This window comes from Cotesia glomerata, linkage group LG9 (assembly GCF_020080835.1).
Source record: "Cotesia glomerata isolate CgM1 linkage group LG9, MPM_Cglom_v2.3, whole genome shotgun sequence".
In the NCBI taxonomy this organism is placed as follows: Eukaryota; Metazoa; Arthropoda; class Insecta; order Hymenoptera; family Braconidae; genus Cotesia; species Cotesia glomerata.
Window position 1 is genome coordinate 19,170,755 of NC_058166.1, and position 15,600 is coordinate 19,186,354.

Here is a 15,600-nt window from a genome sequence, read left to right on the forward strand (position 1 = left end):
TTGTATATTAAGTAAAATTATTATTTAGTTATGCCGCAAAAAAATTATGTTTAAAATTCAGATTTTGTGAAGAAAAAAAAAAAATATTAATTTAAAAAAAAATATATAATTAATGGTTGCTAATTTTTTTTTTTTTTTTAATTTTATATCATTTTGATTTGCTCACATACGTAATCATATTTGTAGAACTGTATAAATAATTAAAAATTAAGATTTAAGATTAGTGTCAAAAGCTTCTGCCATATATTGCAGAAACGGCGTGTTGAAAATCTTTAAATTAAAGATAAATAATATGCGTACAATAATTATTGTTACTTATTATAATTTTTAGATTAATAATATTAATTATATAAAATTCTTATTAAGAAATTGACGAGAATTCGCACAATATTAATTAATAAAAAAAAATCACCATATTGATTTCTTAAAAAAAAATAGTAATTACAATTAGACTTTTTTTTTTTAAATTAAACACGAATTTAATTTTTTATCACGGAATAGTGCCTTGAATTCAAGCAATTGCACTCAAATATTATTATTTTTTTTTTTTTTTTTTTTTTTTTTTTTTTTTTAAACTGACTAATTAAAGCAATAACTTTTCTGCGTAGTTTTTTAATAATAAAAATGCAGTGTTTCCTGATAACATAAAATAAAAATAATGAAGATGATATTTATACTGATAAAAATAAAAATAATAAAGAAAGTTAAATTAAAGTAATAGCATAATATTAAGCAAAGTTATTTATAAGGCGTTGATAGCTGACAAATGTCACGATGTAAATATTAAAATTAATTTAGTTAACATTGATTAAGTTGAAAAAGTAAAAAAAAAAAAAAATTAAACTGGTTTAATGAAACAAAATATAAAAAAAAAAAAAATAAATAAAAAAGTACTAGAATGCTGAGTAAATAATATTTGTATAAATAAAAGAAGATTAATTTGTGAAAATGCATTGTACGTATGGGTGAATTTTTTTTCGATTCTTGTATATGTATACTTTGGAATATTGTAACGTTTTGTGAATACATAAAATAAAAAAAAAGCCAAAAAAAAAAATAAACGTAAACAAGCTAAAGCGAATAATTTATTTTTCTCAGGTTGTTTTGAAGTTTTATTGACTTATTCTCTGAGTTAAAGCTTTTTTGTGAGCAATAAATTCAGTAGCGAAAGGGAACAAGTTCAAATAAATATCTACGCAAATTATTAACTGTAACTGTGGTGTGCAATCTCTTGAGAAGAAGTTTTTAGGAAAGAAGAAATGGGGTGTACTGAGATATATACCGTTAGAATATGTATATTGCTTTTACCGCTTTAGTATTTCTAATGTTTTATGATTATGACTGGCGTTTATATCGCCACATGGCCTACGTTGGTTCCGGTTTCCAAAATATTCCTTCCCAGTTATCTACTAGATATATATATTCACTTTTTAGTTGTTACTTATTGCTTATACTTGTGTAATTTACAGTGGAAAAATTTATTCTAATGTTCTTTTTTTATTTATGATATTTTTTATTATATTTATATTTATTTGAGAGAAATTTAAAGATAGTGTTTGGTTTTTAATATTGTTTAATGAAAAAAAAAAAAAATTCTTGGAAAATTGAAGCTTAATTTTTTTTATTTGCTTATTTTTATTTATTGCTTTAGAAGAATATAGTGGAAATTTTCGGAGAAATTTGTATGAAAATAATAACATTGATATGGATTTAAAAAGTTAAGAAAATTATTTTAAAAATAAAAATTAATTTTTAGTATAAAAAATTGTTATTCTAGTTATTGATAAAAAATTAATAATATAATTTTAATCAAAGAAATAATATAATTTTAATTAAAGAAGAAATAAAAGAAAATTATTTAAAAAATAAAAATTAATTTTTGGTAAAAAAAATTATCTTACTTTTTGATAAAAAATTATTATTTTAATTATTAATAAGAAATTAATTATATTATTTTACTCAAAGAAGAAATAATATAATTTTTGATAAAAAAATTAATATAATTTTAATCAAAGAAGAAATAAAAGAAAATTATTTAAAAAATAAAAATTAATTTTTGGTAAAAAATTATTATCTTAATTATTGATAAAAAATTAATGATATTATTTTACTCAAAGAAGAAATAATATAATTTTTGATAAAAAATTAATATAATTTTAATCAAAGAAGAAATATAATTTTTATTAAAGAAGAAATAAAAGAAAATAATAAGTAGAAAATATTTGAAATTTTTGTAGCTCTTGAAATATTTATAACTATTTTTATCAAGAAAAATAACTAGCGATTACGATCTTGTGAATTAACCTGGCTGTCTATTAAATTATTCATCTCTTTTTCTAGCAAATACTTCAAAAGTAAATTATCCTTTGGCTCGTGATCATGTTCAAACTTTGGAGTTGATTGCGTCAAATGTTTTTTTGTCTGAAAAGTCAATATACTTATTTATATAATGAATTTAATTTAGATAAAATATATATTAATTAATTTTATTTAAATAAAATATATATTTTGAAGTTAAAAAAAAATTTATTACCGTGGTAAGAAATGAAGATCCAAGGGTTGGGTTTTATTTCATTTAATAAAATATTAAGATCGTCGTTAAATCGAGTAGCTGGCCAGAATCCACGTCCGGGTCTTGGTCCTAACATAGTTGGGCGTTGACCTTTGCCTGAGTTGTCTTTTTTTGAGGAATTGCCATCTGAAAAGTAGTCGATGTTAATAAAACTAAAAAAAATGTTTTTTTAATTATGAAAAATCATTATATATGAGTATCATATAATATATTTGACTAAGTTAAAAATAATTTTGAGACTTACCATCAAATTTGCGACGAAGACGTGTTTCTATAAAGTTATTAACGTCGTTTTTATTAAACAGCAAATATTTCTGAAGCAAATTTTTCGGTGTGAATTTCGTCAGAGGGTTTTTATTTTCATTTCCTGAAATTAGACAAATATATTAATTACAATAATAAAAATTTGAAGTTATTGCAATCAATTGTAATATTTTGAAGCTTGAAGACAAGTATATAACGAGTAATAACACTAAAATTGACAGTCATTAGAAATTTTGTTATAATTTTAAAGCTATTGAATTATTAAAAAAAAATTCCACATGAGAAAATTAAAAGAAAAATTATTCGTGAAAATTGTTAGAAGAATTTGTTATAAAATTCTTAAAATTATTGAATATACCCGTGTAAAAATGATATAAAATCATTATGACGCTCATAATGAATATCATAATGAATCTCATATTTTGACACTAATGTGAGATTCATATAAAAACCATATCAATACATTTGAAACCTGTAATAAGTAAAATATTTATGGAAATGAACTTTTTTTTAACTAGATTATAAAATTTTTATTTTTCTTGTTAGAGAAAGAAAATTTCTAGTAATTTGATTATGTTTTATTATAAAATTTGATCTACACGGATCGGTCACATGGGGATTCGTGACCAATCCATAGTGACAAACGCATAATTTTATATTGAAGTCATAATAGTATCTGCGTAAACTCATGATGGAATCAGGCTGAAATTTTTAAAATTCATTATGATATTGTAATGATATTGTTGCCTTTTATTCATAATTCAAGAAAAAAAATTTTTTTTACTGTTGGAAATTCGTTAGGATAGTATCTCTATGATGATATTAACATATCTTCATTATGAAATCATATTGAATTGAATTCAAAATTTAATGATGGTCATTATATCTGCATAAAATCATAATGATATTGTAAGCTTTTTTAAATCGTGATATAGTTATTGAGTCATAACTATATACAGGAAATAATGCAAAATAATTAAATTGAAGAAATTTTTAGGACGATATAAATTGTTTTCAAAATAAAAAATAATTATGTTAAGACGAAAAAGTTTTTTGCTCGACGGGCAGAAAGCGTCAACTTTCGGCCCGCTGCGCTAAACAAAGTTGCCCCTTTCTGCCTTCGTCGAGCAAAAATAGTATACACTCCACGGGAAGTAAATAAGAAAGCCTCAGATCACATGTTTGTTGACCTCGGCTTCGCCTCGGCCAACAATTACATGTGATCTAAGACATTTCACTTTACTTCCCTAGGTGTGTAATATACTATTTTCAGTTAAAATTTTTTTCTCACCTCCGGGCGGAAAGCGTCAACTTTCGTCCCGCTGCGCTAAATGAAAATGCCGCTTTCCGCCTCCGTCGAGGAGAAATAGTATATTACACACCTGTGGCAAGAAAATGAGAAATGTCTCAGAACACATATATGTTGCCCGAGGCGAAGCCGAGGTCGACATATATGTGATCTGAGATATTTATTATTTTCCTGCCATAGGTTTGTATACTATTTTTCTGTCCGACAGAGGCGGAAAGCGGCAATTTCGTTTAGCGCAGCGGGCCGAAAGTTGCCACTTTCCGCCTGGAGGGCAGAAAATAGTATTCTCACCACGGGCAGGAAATAAGAAACACTGATAGAAGGATTTGTTTATAGTTAAAAAGATTTGTTAATATTCAACAAATCATTTATTATCAGCCATTTGTTAGTCTTTAATAAATATTTCTTAGTATTTAAAAAGATTTATTAATATTTAATAAATTAATATCAGATTTATTAAATACAAAACAAATCATTTTAAATACTAAAAATATTTGTTTAATATTAAAAGTGGTCTCTAATAAATGATTTGTTAACTACTAACAAATATTATTTAATACAAATAAATCCTTCTATCTGTGAAGCCTCAGATCACTTGTTTGTCGACCTCGGCTTCGCCTCGGTCAACAATTACATGTAATCTAAGATATTTCTTATTTTCCTGCCCTAAGTAAGAAATATACTATTAAACCAAGATAGTCAATGTTTTTCTAAATATTCTTCCAAATTAAGAAAGTCAAGGACGAAAGTTAAGTAGTTCAACAGTATGGTGCATGATAAAAATACTGTTTTTCTCAATTGTTATACACTTCTTCTGATTAAAAGAAAAAATGAAAATTTTACTAATCTACACTGATAAAAAGATTGACTTGACTCAAGAGCCAAACTCTTGGACCAAGAATACCATTTTGAAGAAAATGATATTCTTAAGTCAAGAGAATAAATTCTTGAGCTAAGAAATTATTCTTGGTCTAAGAAAATTTTCTTGAGTCAAGAATTTATTCTCTTGACTCAAGAAAATATTTTTCTTCAAAATGGAATTCTTGGTTCAAGAGTTTGGCTCTTGAGTCAAGTCAATTTTTTTATCAGTGTACTTAAAAAAGATTCGTTCTCACAGGTATTTTACTTATTACGGGTTTCCGAAGTATTGATATGGCTCTTATATGAATCTCATATTAGTGCCAAAATATGAGATTCATTATGATCTTCATTATGAGCTTCATACACAGATAGAAGGATTTATTTGTATTAAATAATATTTGTTAGTAGTTAACAAATCATTTATTAGAGACCACTTTTTAATATTAAACAAATATTTTTTAGTATTTAAAATGATTTGTTTGTATTTAATAAATCTGATATTCATTTATTAAATATTAATAAATCTTTTTAAATACTAAGAAATATTTATTAAAGACTAACAAATGGCTGATAATAAATGATTTGTTAAATATTAACAAATCTTTTTAACTATAAACAAATCCTTCTATCAGTGTAATGATATCATATCATTTTTACACGGGTATGCCAAATTAATTTTAATGCTAACTACAGTATCATAACATATATATATATATATATATATATATATATATATATATATATATATATATATATGTCAAAGTGAGGTTCAACATTCAAAATCATTGATCGACGGATATTAATTATTAAAGCTACTGAATTTTTTTAACCAAATGTCTTTTAATCATAAAAATAAAATTACACAGACACGTGGCAATTTTTAGTTTTAATTAAAAAAAAAAATTAGTTTTCAAAAAATATTTAAAAAAATTGCATTTATAGTTTCTTACAATTTTTACATGTAAAGTGTTTTTTTTTTTTTTTTTTGTTATAATTTGTTAAAAAAATATTAAATTGTCTTTTAATCTCAAGAATATCTTTAAATCACTAATTTAAAGAAATTTAATAATTTATAATTACTAATTTAATACTTTTTTCCGCAATTGTAATAATTAAGTACTAAAAAAGTGCCAAAACTGTCAAAAGAAGAAAAACTTACCACGATTAAAAAAGAGCATTCCAAGATTAGAATCCTTAGCGTTATTTAGCGTGTTAATTTGATTGTTAACCTGAATTGGTACAGACCTACCAGTAATCGGTCCGTGACGTGTTGGACATCTTCCTGTCTTCTCGCACTCACTTACTTCAAAAAGAAGTCCACCTAAAAAACACTCACAGTTAAAAATAAAAAAAATGACACTTAAGTAACAATTTTCCAATTTGTTTTCTAAATGAATTAGCTGCAGAAAATTATTTTAAAAAAATTGCATTGATAATTTTTTAATAATAATAAAGTTAGCCGACATTTTTGATTTTTTTATTTTGCCTAATTTATTAAAATTAAAAAAAAATTGCACTTATAGTTTTTGAAATTTTTAACAAATGAAAAATTTTTTTGTAATAATTTATTAATAAAAAAAATCATAAAAATTTTTAGATGGCTAACTTTATTTTCACAATTTTTTAGAGCGTTTAAAGACAAAATTTTTTTGTAAATTTTTCTTGCTATAATTTATTTATTAAGAACATTTAAAAAATTATCAATGACACTAAAGTTAGCCGACGTTTTTAATTTTTTGATTATTTTTCATTTATTAAATTGTAATTAAAAAATATTAAAAAAAAAATGCACTTATAGTTTTTCAAGTTTTTCATAAATAAATTTTTTTTTTATTTTTTTGTAATAATTTTTTCAATAAAAAAAAATTCTTAAATTTTTTAGATGTCGGCTAACTTAATTTTCACAAATTATCACCCTAAAATTCAGTATTATTGCTAAAAAATGAGTAAGGTAAAAGCCCCAATTATTGACGCTATAAGAGACAAAGTTATGATTTCATTTTTTTTAAGCAATCAAATATAAATATCGATGAATTTTGTTTGTGGTAATGTCTTCAGTAATGTTTTAACTAATCAATTTAATTTTAAATAATTAAATATATGATCTGGATACACCAATTATTGACGCCCCTACTGCACATGCGTCGAATCATTTGGTTATATTGTTATTTATCAAAAACTTGATATAAAGTAATCAATATTATTAAAGTTAATTAGTAATAATTTCTATGAATGAATAATTATTATGAAAAATATAACAATTTATTTAAAAACTTATTTAACACTAAAACACGCCGAGTTATTTGACAGTTAAAAGCCTTGAATATAATCGCGTATATAACGTATTTTATACTTAAAAAAAAAAAAGGCGTCATAGCGCTGTCGACTGGCTGTCAATATGGGATTCACCATAAAAATTATGAACTAGTTATTGACTCCCATTATTTAAATATCATAAAACATACAATTAATTTCGATTATTTAATTTTATAAATATTTCATATATTGTTAATTAAAAAAAAAATAGATCATATAATTACATGAAAAAATTAATTTAAACTCGGCAGTTAAAAAAAATGCTTTTTTAACCAAAGTTGTTAAGAAAATAGACGCTCGTAAGCTGATTTGATGAACTGGTGCTAACTTTATTTTTTTTTAATAATTAATATTTAATATTTTGAACTGAATGTGATTTTTTTCAATTTTTTAATTAATTAGAATTTAATAAAAATTTATTTGATCGTTATTCTTATTACAGATACACAGATAGAAGGATTTATTTGTATTAAATAATATTTGTTAGTAGTTAACAAATCATTTATTAGAGACCACTTTTTAATATTAAACAAATATTTTTTAGTATTTAAAATGATTTGTTTGTATTTAATAAATTTGATATTCATTTATTAAATATTAATAAATCTTTTTAAATACTAAGAAATATTTATTAAAAACTAACAAATGGCTGATAATAAATGATTTGTTAAATATTAACAAATCTTTTTAACTATAAACAAATCCTTCTATCAGTGTAATTTAATATATTTAAAAATAATTTAGGGTGTCAATATTTAGACCCCCGTCAATAATTGGGGCTTTTACCTTAGTTATTTTTTTTTTAATTTTAAACAATAATTTTAAAACATACCATCATCACAAAACACCTGATTAACAGTAATTATCCAAAACAGGACACTGAAACTGATAACTGCCTCAAATAAAGAAGACATTATTTTAGCCGGAGAATTTTTTGAACAAGTGACACTCAAGTATCTGGGACAAGTGATACTGGAACACCTTGAACATATAGGTTTTACAGAAAACTCGAGGGTTGTGGTGATTTGTAAACACACGCGAACTCTAAAAATTATTAATGATCCTGTTTTATTCATAGTGTAAATTCTGTCATCGATTTTTAATATTAATCTCTTTCTATTTTCTTCTTAGGGAAAAAGCTTCAGAAAGGGTCTGAGCGAGGGTGTAAAATACAAATATTTTAAATTTTGTGTGCTAGCGCGGAAAATTAATGGTTTGTCGCCATTTTTTTCTCGACCTACATAATTCTTAATTTGTTGCTTTATTTGTATTTATTGAGAAAAACCGTACTATATTTGTTTTATACAGAGAAAAAAATTATTTTTTTTTTTAAATATGGGCAATTTTGTGATACTAAAATTATTTTTAAAGAATTTTATTTCTTCAGCTAAAAAAGAAAATTCTTTAAAATTTCTAACAAATTAATTTCTTCTCACAAAAATGTTCATTTTTTTTCTGATTACACTTGTACAGTAATTGGAAACTTGAAAGTTAAATGAAAGTATAAAAAAAGATGAAATTTAATTTAGCAGATATTTTATAATCTTTTTAATAATTAAATTATGTCAAAGAAAATGAGAAAAAAAATTGACATTTAGAAAATTAAATAAATAAAAAATGCAATTTTTTAGAAATGATTTTTCGGAGCAAATTTATTTATAAAATAAAATTAAAAAGTTATCAATCAAGTGACTGCTAACTTTAATGTCATTAAAAAAGAGCGTTTTTTTTTTTTTAGAAGAAATCTATAAAACTACAATACCTTTAAATAAATTTCGTAGGCGAGCTACATCAATGAAGATAGACGGCTATTTGATTTATGTATCTTATAAAAAGGACATTTCCGTTCAATGACATTTAAATGTCCAGCAAAATTGCTATATCATTAACCAACACTTTTCATCCGCTATTTTATTATTAATAATGATCAAACACAAGTACAACAATGAAATAATACTTAAAAAATTAATTTGAATATTTCTTCCCAAAAAATCTCACTTAAAAGTTTAATCAGCTTTTAAATTAAATATAATTCTGTTACAATTTTAAATTGTAAATATACTTCAACAAAATGGCCGCCGTCGTTTCCATTTTGTTTGATTATAATCAAACCGGCACACAAAAAAAAAAGTTGTCAGTACATTTGACGGGACCCATATATCTTTATGTTGAGATTATAATTGAGGATGGTTTTACTTGTATCACTGTAGAGTGTTTTACAAGGGAGGGTGGGGAATTATTGTCTCTCCACTTTTTTCTCCGCTATATAGTCTCTCAACCCCGTCATTATAACTCTCAACCACTTTTTCGTCCCCACCCCCCTGCATGTCGGGATTTTTTCTTTCATGCCCGACACACATGTGCTGCGACTGTGGCCGACTTACGCGTTATAATCAGTACCTGCATTTGCATTACGGTCTTAAATAGTATGGAGGTACTTCTATAATGACATTTTACCTCCATAACTATATGGGAAAACCACAGAAAACCCGACCGGTACAGAGGCTGGCAATGAAACGCACATATTCTTAGTTTATAATCATTGAAAAATATTGGTGCGTGCCGGAATCGAACCCTGGTCCCACTCTTTCGAAATGCAGGTACCGAGCCGATTAGGCTATTGCCAACCTCATATATCTTTATGTATTTCGACCCGCTGAATCCGAATTTGAAGTCAGTTTGACCCGTACACCGTCAAATTTTCGAGAAAACTTTGAAAAACCAAAAAAAATGACGAAAATCGGCTGTTTAGGCGATTTAAAAATTTTTTTTTGATCTAAATTAAGCATGATGTTTATGTATTTTGACCCGCTCAATACTTATCTGAAGTTTATTTAGACTATAAGCTATTAAAAAGTTAAGTAAATTCCAAAAAAACCCTGAGAAATTGCAAAAATAGCAAAAAAAAGCTAAAAATTCCGGATATTGTGTTAAAAAAAATTTAATAAAATTAGATCAATCATGATTCTCATGTATTTCGATTTGCCGAATATATATCTCGAATTCATATGGCTCAGACATCTCTAAAAATCTAAAGAAATGGCAAAAAACCACTAAAAATTAAAATAAAGCAAGTCCATTATGATAAAAATTAATTTTCAAATAAAAATAAAAAATTTTTAACATGTTATCCAATCTGTGGAATATAAATTAAAAATTTTTTGACCTAAATCCTCAAAAAATTTTAGTTAATTCTACTTTTTTTGATATTATTTTTATTACACCTGTATCTTGGTGGAATCTTCTTGCAAGAATCCTCTTGCACCACTACTATTAGGCAAATATCCCTGCTTTTTATATTTGTGGGATAGTCGCGATCGAAAAAATCACTATCTTAAAAAAGAATGGCCAACGAGAACGAATTTGAATCCTGGTTCTCACAATGTTACCCGAGAACCTCTAATAGATCCTTCCAAGTACTTACTACCGCCACTTCACATCAAGCTTGGTCTTATGAAGCAGTTTGTCAAAGCTTTAGACAAAGATGGCAACTGTTTCAAATATTTGGGGGGAAACTTTACAGCTATAAGTGATGCAAAATTGAAAAAAGGAACTTTCGATGGATTCCAAATTCGGACTTTATTTCAGGACGATAATTTCGAATATAAAATGAACGAAAATGAGAGAGCAGCATGGGCAAGCTTCAAAGAAGTATCACAAAACTTTTTAGAGAGTACGAAAAGTGAGAATTACGTGAATTTAGTTGAAGAGTTGTTGTACAACTCCGATACTTTGGGTTGCTTGATGAATTCAAAATTGCACTATTTAGATTCTCACACTGATAGAAGGATTTCTTAGTATTTAACAAGATTTCTTTGTATTTAAGAAATCATTTCTTAAACATCATTTTTTAGTATTTAAAAAATATTTCTTAATATTTAAGAAATATTTCTTAATATTTAAGAAATATTTCTTAAATACAAAGAAATATTTTTTAAATACTAAGAAATGATGTTTAAGAAATGATTTCTTAAATACAAAGAAATATTCTTAAATGTTAAGAAATCCTTCTATCAGTGCACCTTTCACACTTTCCTGAAAATCTTGGCGATTACAGTGAAGAGAAAGGCGAAAGATTCCATCAAGACATTAGTGTAATGGAAAATCGTTATCAAGGTAAGTGGGATATCAATATGATGGCAGATCATTGTTGGACACTGAAGACAGATCTACCTAAAAAAATAAGAAAGCGAAAGAGAAACCCGTTATGTAGATCATTTGAAGATAAAAGGGTTAGATATAAGCGGAGAACGAATTAAAATTAAAAAATAAACGGTTTTGAAAAGATTTTTTTAAAGAATTAAAATTTTTTGAGGATTTAGGTCAAAAAATTTTTAATTTATATTCCACAGATCGGATAACATGTTAAAGATTTTTTATTTTTATTTAAAAATTGATTTTTATCATAACGGACTTGATTTATTTTGATTTTCAGTGGTTTTTTGCCATTTATTTAGATTTTTAGAGATATCTGAGCCATATAAATTCGAGATTTATATTCGGCGGATTGAAATACATGCACTGATAAAAAAATTGACTTGACTCAAGAGCCAAACTCTTGAACCAAGAATTCCATTTTAAAGAAAATGATTTTCTTGAGTCAAGAGAATAAATTCTTGACTCAAGAAAAATTTCTTAGACCAAGAATAATTTCTTAGCTCAAGAATTTATTCTCTTGACTAAAGAAAATCATTTTCTTCAAAATGGTATTCTTGGTTCAAGAGTTTGGCTCTTGAGTCAAGTCAATTTTTTTATCCGTGTGAGAATCATGATTGATCTAATTTTATACAATTTTATTTAACACAATATCTGGAATTTTTTTGCAATTTTTTGCAATTTTTCAGGGTTTGTTGGAATTCACTTAAACTTTTAATGGCTTATAGTCTAAATAAACTTCAGATAAGTATTGAGCGGGTCAAAATACATAAAAATCATGCTTAGTTTAGGTCAAAAAAAATTTTTAAATCATTTTAAATTGCCTAAACAGCCGATTTTCGTCATTTTTTTCAGTTTTTTAAAGTTTTCTCGAAAATTTGACGGTGTACGGGTCAAACTGACCTCAAATTCGGATTCAGCGCGTCGAAATACATAAAGATATATGGGTCCCGTCAAAAGTACTGACAACTTTTTTTTTTTTCTGTGCCGGTGTAATCAAACAAAATGGAAACGACTGCGGCCATTTTGTTGAAGTGTATTTACAATTTAAAATTGTAACAGAATTATATTTAATTTAAAAGCTGATTAAGCTTTGAAGATTATATGGGAATAATTATTGAAGCTTCGATTTCTTCAGCAGTAAGATTTAATGGGTAAAATAAAAACATAAAAACAATTTAAATATATTAATTTATTTATCTTTGGTTACACTAATACATTTATGATTTCAGATAAAACAATAAATAGTGAAAGAGAGAAGAAATAAAGAAAATAATTGTATAATAATTTAAAAGTTGCGTAGATTCTGAAGTAGTTGTCTCAACCGAGGCGAGTTTAAGGGTAGCTGACGACCCAGACGTGGTGCGAACAAAGGCGGTGGAGGAAGAGACAGTTGCCGGTTTTGATCAACATTTTGGCCGTCCATCAGGTGATATAAATCATTATCTTTGTCAAGCGTTAAATATCTCTGGACCAAGGTGTCCTCTAGCTCTCGACCTAGTCTCGGAGTGAACTGGGTCGAGTGTCTTTTGTCTCCGGTTCCTGAAACGAGCCAAACAACTGTCAATTTTTTCAATTTTTATAACAAATTAGTTACAATTTAAAATTCTTTAAAAATTTTTACAGGAATTTTTTAATTAAATTTTTTTTCAATAAAAAAATTTATAATTTCAGTGTCTTGTCATAATAATAATAAACAAGCACATATAATGAAAATTAAGTTAGGCGACTAAAAATTTTGATAATTTTTTTTTATGGAAAAAATTATTGCAAAAAAATAAGAAAAAAAAATTTTATTTGTAAAAAATTTGAAAAACTTTAAGTGCAATTTAGAAAAATTTTTTTTTTGTTTCAATTTGATAAATGAAAAAAAATAAAAAAATTAGAAACGTCGGCTAACTTCAGTGTTACGCACATATGCAGGTACTGTTTTGAAGTTAATAAACATTCCAGGTGTACAAATAGTAATTATAAACTATCAGATATATTCTATCAATTGTCAATTAATAAATTTTTTTCTTGCTTTGTTTTTCTCTTCTTTCAAATTTTTAAATTCCTTAAATTTAAAAAATTTTTTTAATCTATCTTCTCTTTACAGATATTATTTATTGTATAAAATCAATACTAAAAATTCTACACATAAAAATGTAACATATCGACGTTCTAATTAGCAAATTGTCTAACTCCATTTTAGAGAATGTTCCATTTGTAAGAAAAAACAATTAGTTAAAAATTTATTATCACTTTAAAAAACCATTTAATATCATTAATATCTAATACAGGTGTAGTATTTTGGTTTAAATCATTAAAATAATTTATAGTGTGACTATTGCTACATCAAAATGTTAAAAAATCACCCTCGAAAAAAAATAAGGAGTTAGACAAATTGCTAATTAGACCATCGATATTGTTGTGAATTGCCAAGGGCGTTTCTTTACAAATAAATAAATTAATAAAAAAATTTAACCATGATAAGAAGCAAAAGCCCAAGGATTAGCATTGATGACGTCTGTGATGGTGTTAATGTCGTCGTTAACCTGGGACACAGCTCCAGATCTACGTCGACGTCCAAGTCTTGGTCCAAACCACAGTAACAAGCAATCCTTTTGTTCCGCGCATTGAGAACCTGATTCACCGTTTTTGACAAGGTTGTTTCCTGAAAAACACACACTGTTAGTTAAAACTAATTTTTAAAATAATTAATATTATATTTCTCCAAATTTAGGGCAATTATTTATCGACATACCGTCATCACAAGACACTTGATTAACGATAATTATCAATAAGAGAATCCCGGCACCAAAACTAACATTTAATCTGAGAGAAGACATCTTGGTCTCTCTAGTCACAACGCTTTCGGATAAGTGATACTGGATTGCCGGAGAATCCAGGTTTTATAGTAAAACTCCTGGGGGATGAGGTGATTTATAAAACACGTGCGAAATCCCAAAGGTTATTCACGTTCCTGCCTTTACCACGTTACTGACAGTGTAAACTTTATCCTTGTGTTTGTTAAACTAATCCTTTTTCTTTTCCCGCCGCTCTTGGTGTCCTTGTTTTGTTTCCAGGGGAAAAGCCGTATAAAAGATTGGAAATACCACCCGCGTGCAATTTCGACAAGCTGGTGATTTGTCTCCATTTTATTGAGACTTACAATCCTCCATACTCAATGAATCCCCGAGGCCTTCTGAGTAAATCCAGCGACTAGAATAGCTCGGATATACTCCTACACTTTAAGGGAAATTTAAGAGATGTTTTAATAAATTGTTAAAGGTATCGTATGGGAATATTAAAATTAATTACTCGATTATTCAATTAGCCGGTTGATAATTTTGAGGGTGAAATTAACGGCTGTCACTTTTTGTGACAAGTTAATTAGTGTCAAAAAATTATAATATAAAATTTTACATGATACTAAAGTTAGCCGATGTTTTTAATTTTTTTATTTTTTTTTTAATAATTAAATTAAAACGAAAAAATATTTTTGAAAAATTGCACTTACAGTTTTTCAAGTTTTTAACAAATGACAATTTTTTTTTCTTTTTTTTGCAATCATTTTTTCAATAAAAAAATTCTTTTTAATTTTTAAATGTCGGATAGCTTAATTTTAATAAATTTTACACAGAAAAATTTGAGAAAATTAATTATACTGAAATCAGCTGATTTCTGACAATTTTTTAAGTTTTTATAAAAAACCATTTTTAAAAAGTTTACGCTTGTAATTTTTTTTTTTAATTTCTAGATATGGAATTTTTTTATTGAAATTTTATGAAAATTTATTCAGCAGATATTTAATATTTTTTAGAACTTTTTTTAACATATAAATTATGGCAAAAAAAAAAATAAGAAAAAAAAGTTGACATGTAGAAATTTTAAAAAATTAAAAATGCAATTTTTTAGAATTAATTTAATTGTTAAAGAAAATCAAAAATTGGTCAAGTGACGGCTAACTTTAATATCATTGAAATTGTTTGTTATAAAAATAGAAAAAAAATTGACAGCTGTTAGCTAACTTCAATATTATAAATTTTATTCATAAAAATTTAGATATAAAAATTTTAAAAAAATATTAGTAGAAATTTTTTTACAACAATTTTTTATTGTAATTTATTTTTGATAAAAA

At 25.6% G+C, this 15,600-nt stretch overlaps 2 protein-coding genes across 2 annotated transcripts; both read right to left on the reverse strand.

Moving 5' to 3' along the window:
- Nucleotides 1-2,212: 2,212 nt before the first annotated feature.
- LOC123271753 lies at nucleotides 2,213-6,330 on the reverse strand. The gene is made up of 4 exons (XM_044738151.1): nucleotides 6,166-6,330; nucleotides 2,817-2,939; nucleotides 2,534-2,698; nucleotides 2,213-2,421 (listed from the first exon to the last, which is right to left on the reverse strand). The coding sequence occupies exons 1-4, from the start codon at nucleotides 6,182-6,184 to the stop codon at nucleotides 2,384-2,386; spliced, it is 345 nt and encodes a 114-aa protein (XP_044594086.1). The 5' UTR covers nucleotides 6,185-6,330; the 3' UTR covers nucleotides 2,213-2,383.
- A 6,324-nt stretch (nucleotides 6,331-12,654) lies between these two features.
- LOC123271372 (PBAN-type neuropeptides-like) lies at nucleotides 12,655-14,375 on the reverse strand. The gene is made up of 3 exons (XM_044737675.1): nucleotides 14,224-14,375; nucleotides 13,945-14,133; nucleotides 12,655-13,019 (listed from the first exon to the last, which is right to left on the reverse strand). The coding sequence occupies exons 1-3, from the start codon at nucleotides 14,306-14,308 to the stop codon at nucleotides 12,766-12,768; spliced, it is 528 nt and encodes a 175-aa protein (XP_044593610.1). The 5' UTR covers nucleotides 14,309-14,375; the 3' UTR covers nucleotides 12,655-12,765.
- Nucleotides 14,376-15,600: the final 1,225 nt, after the last annotated feature.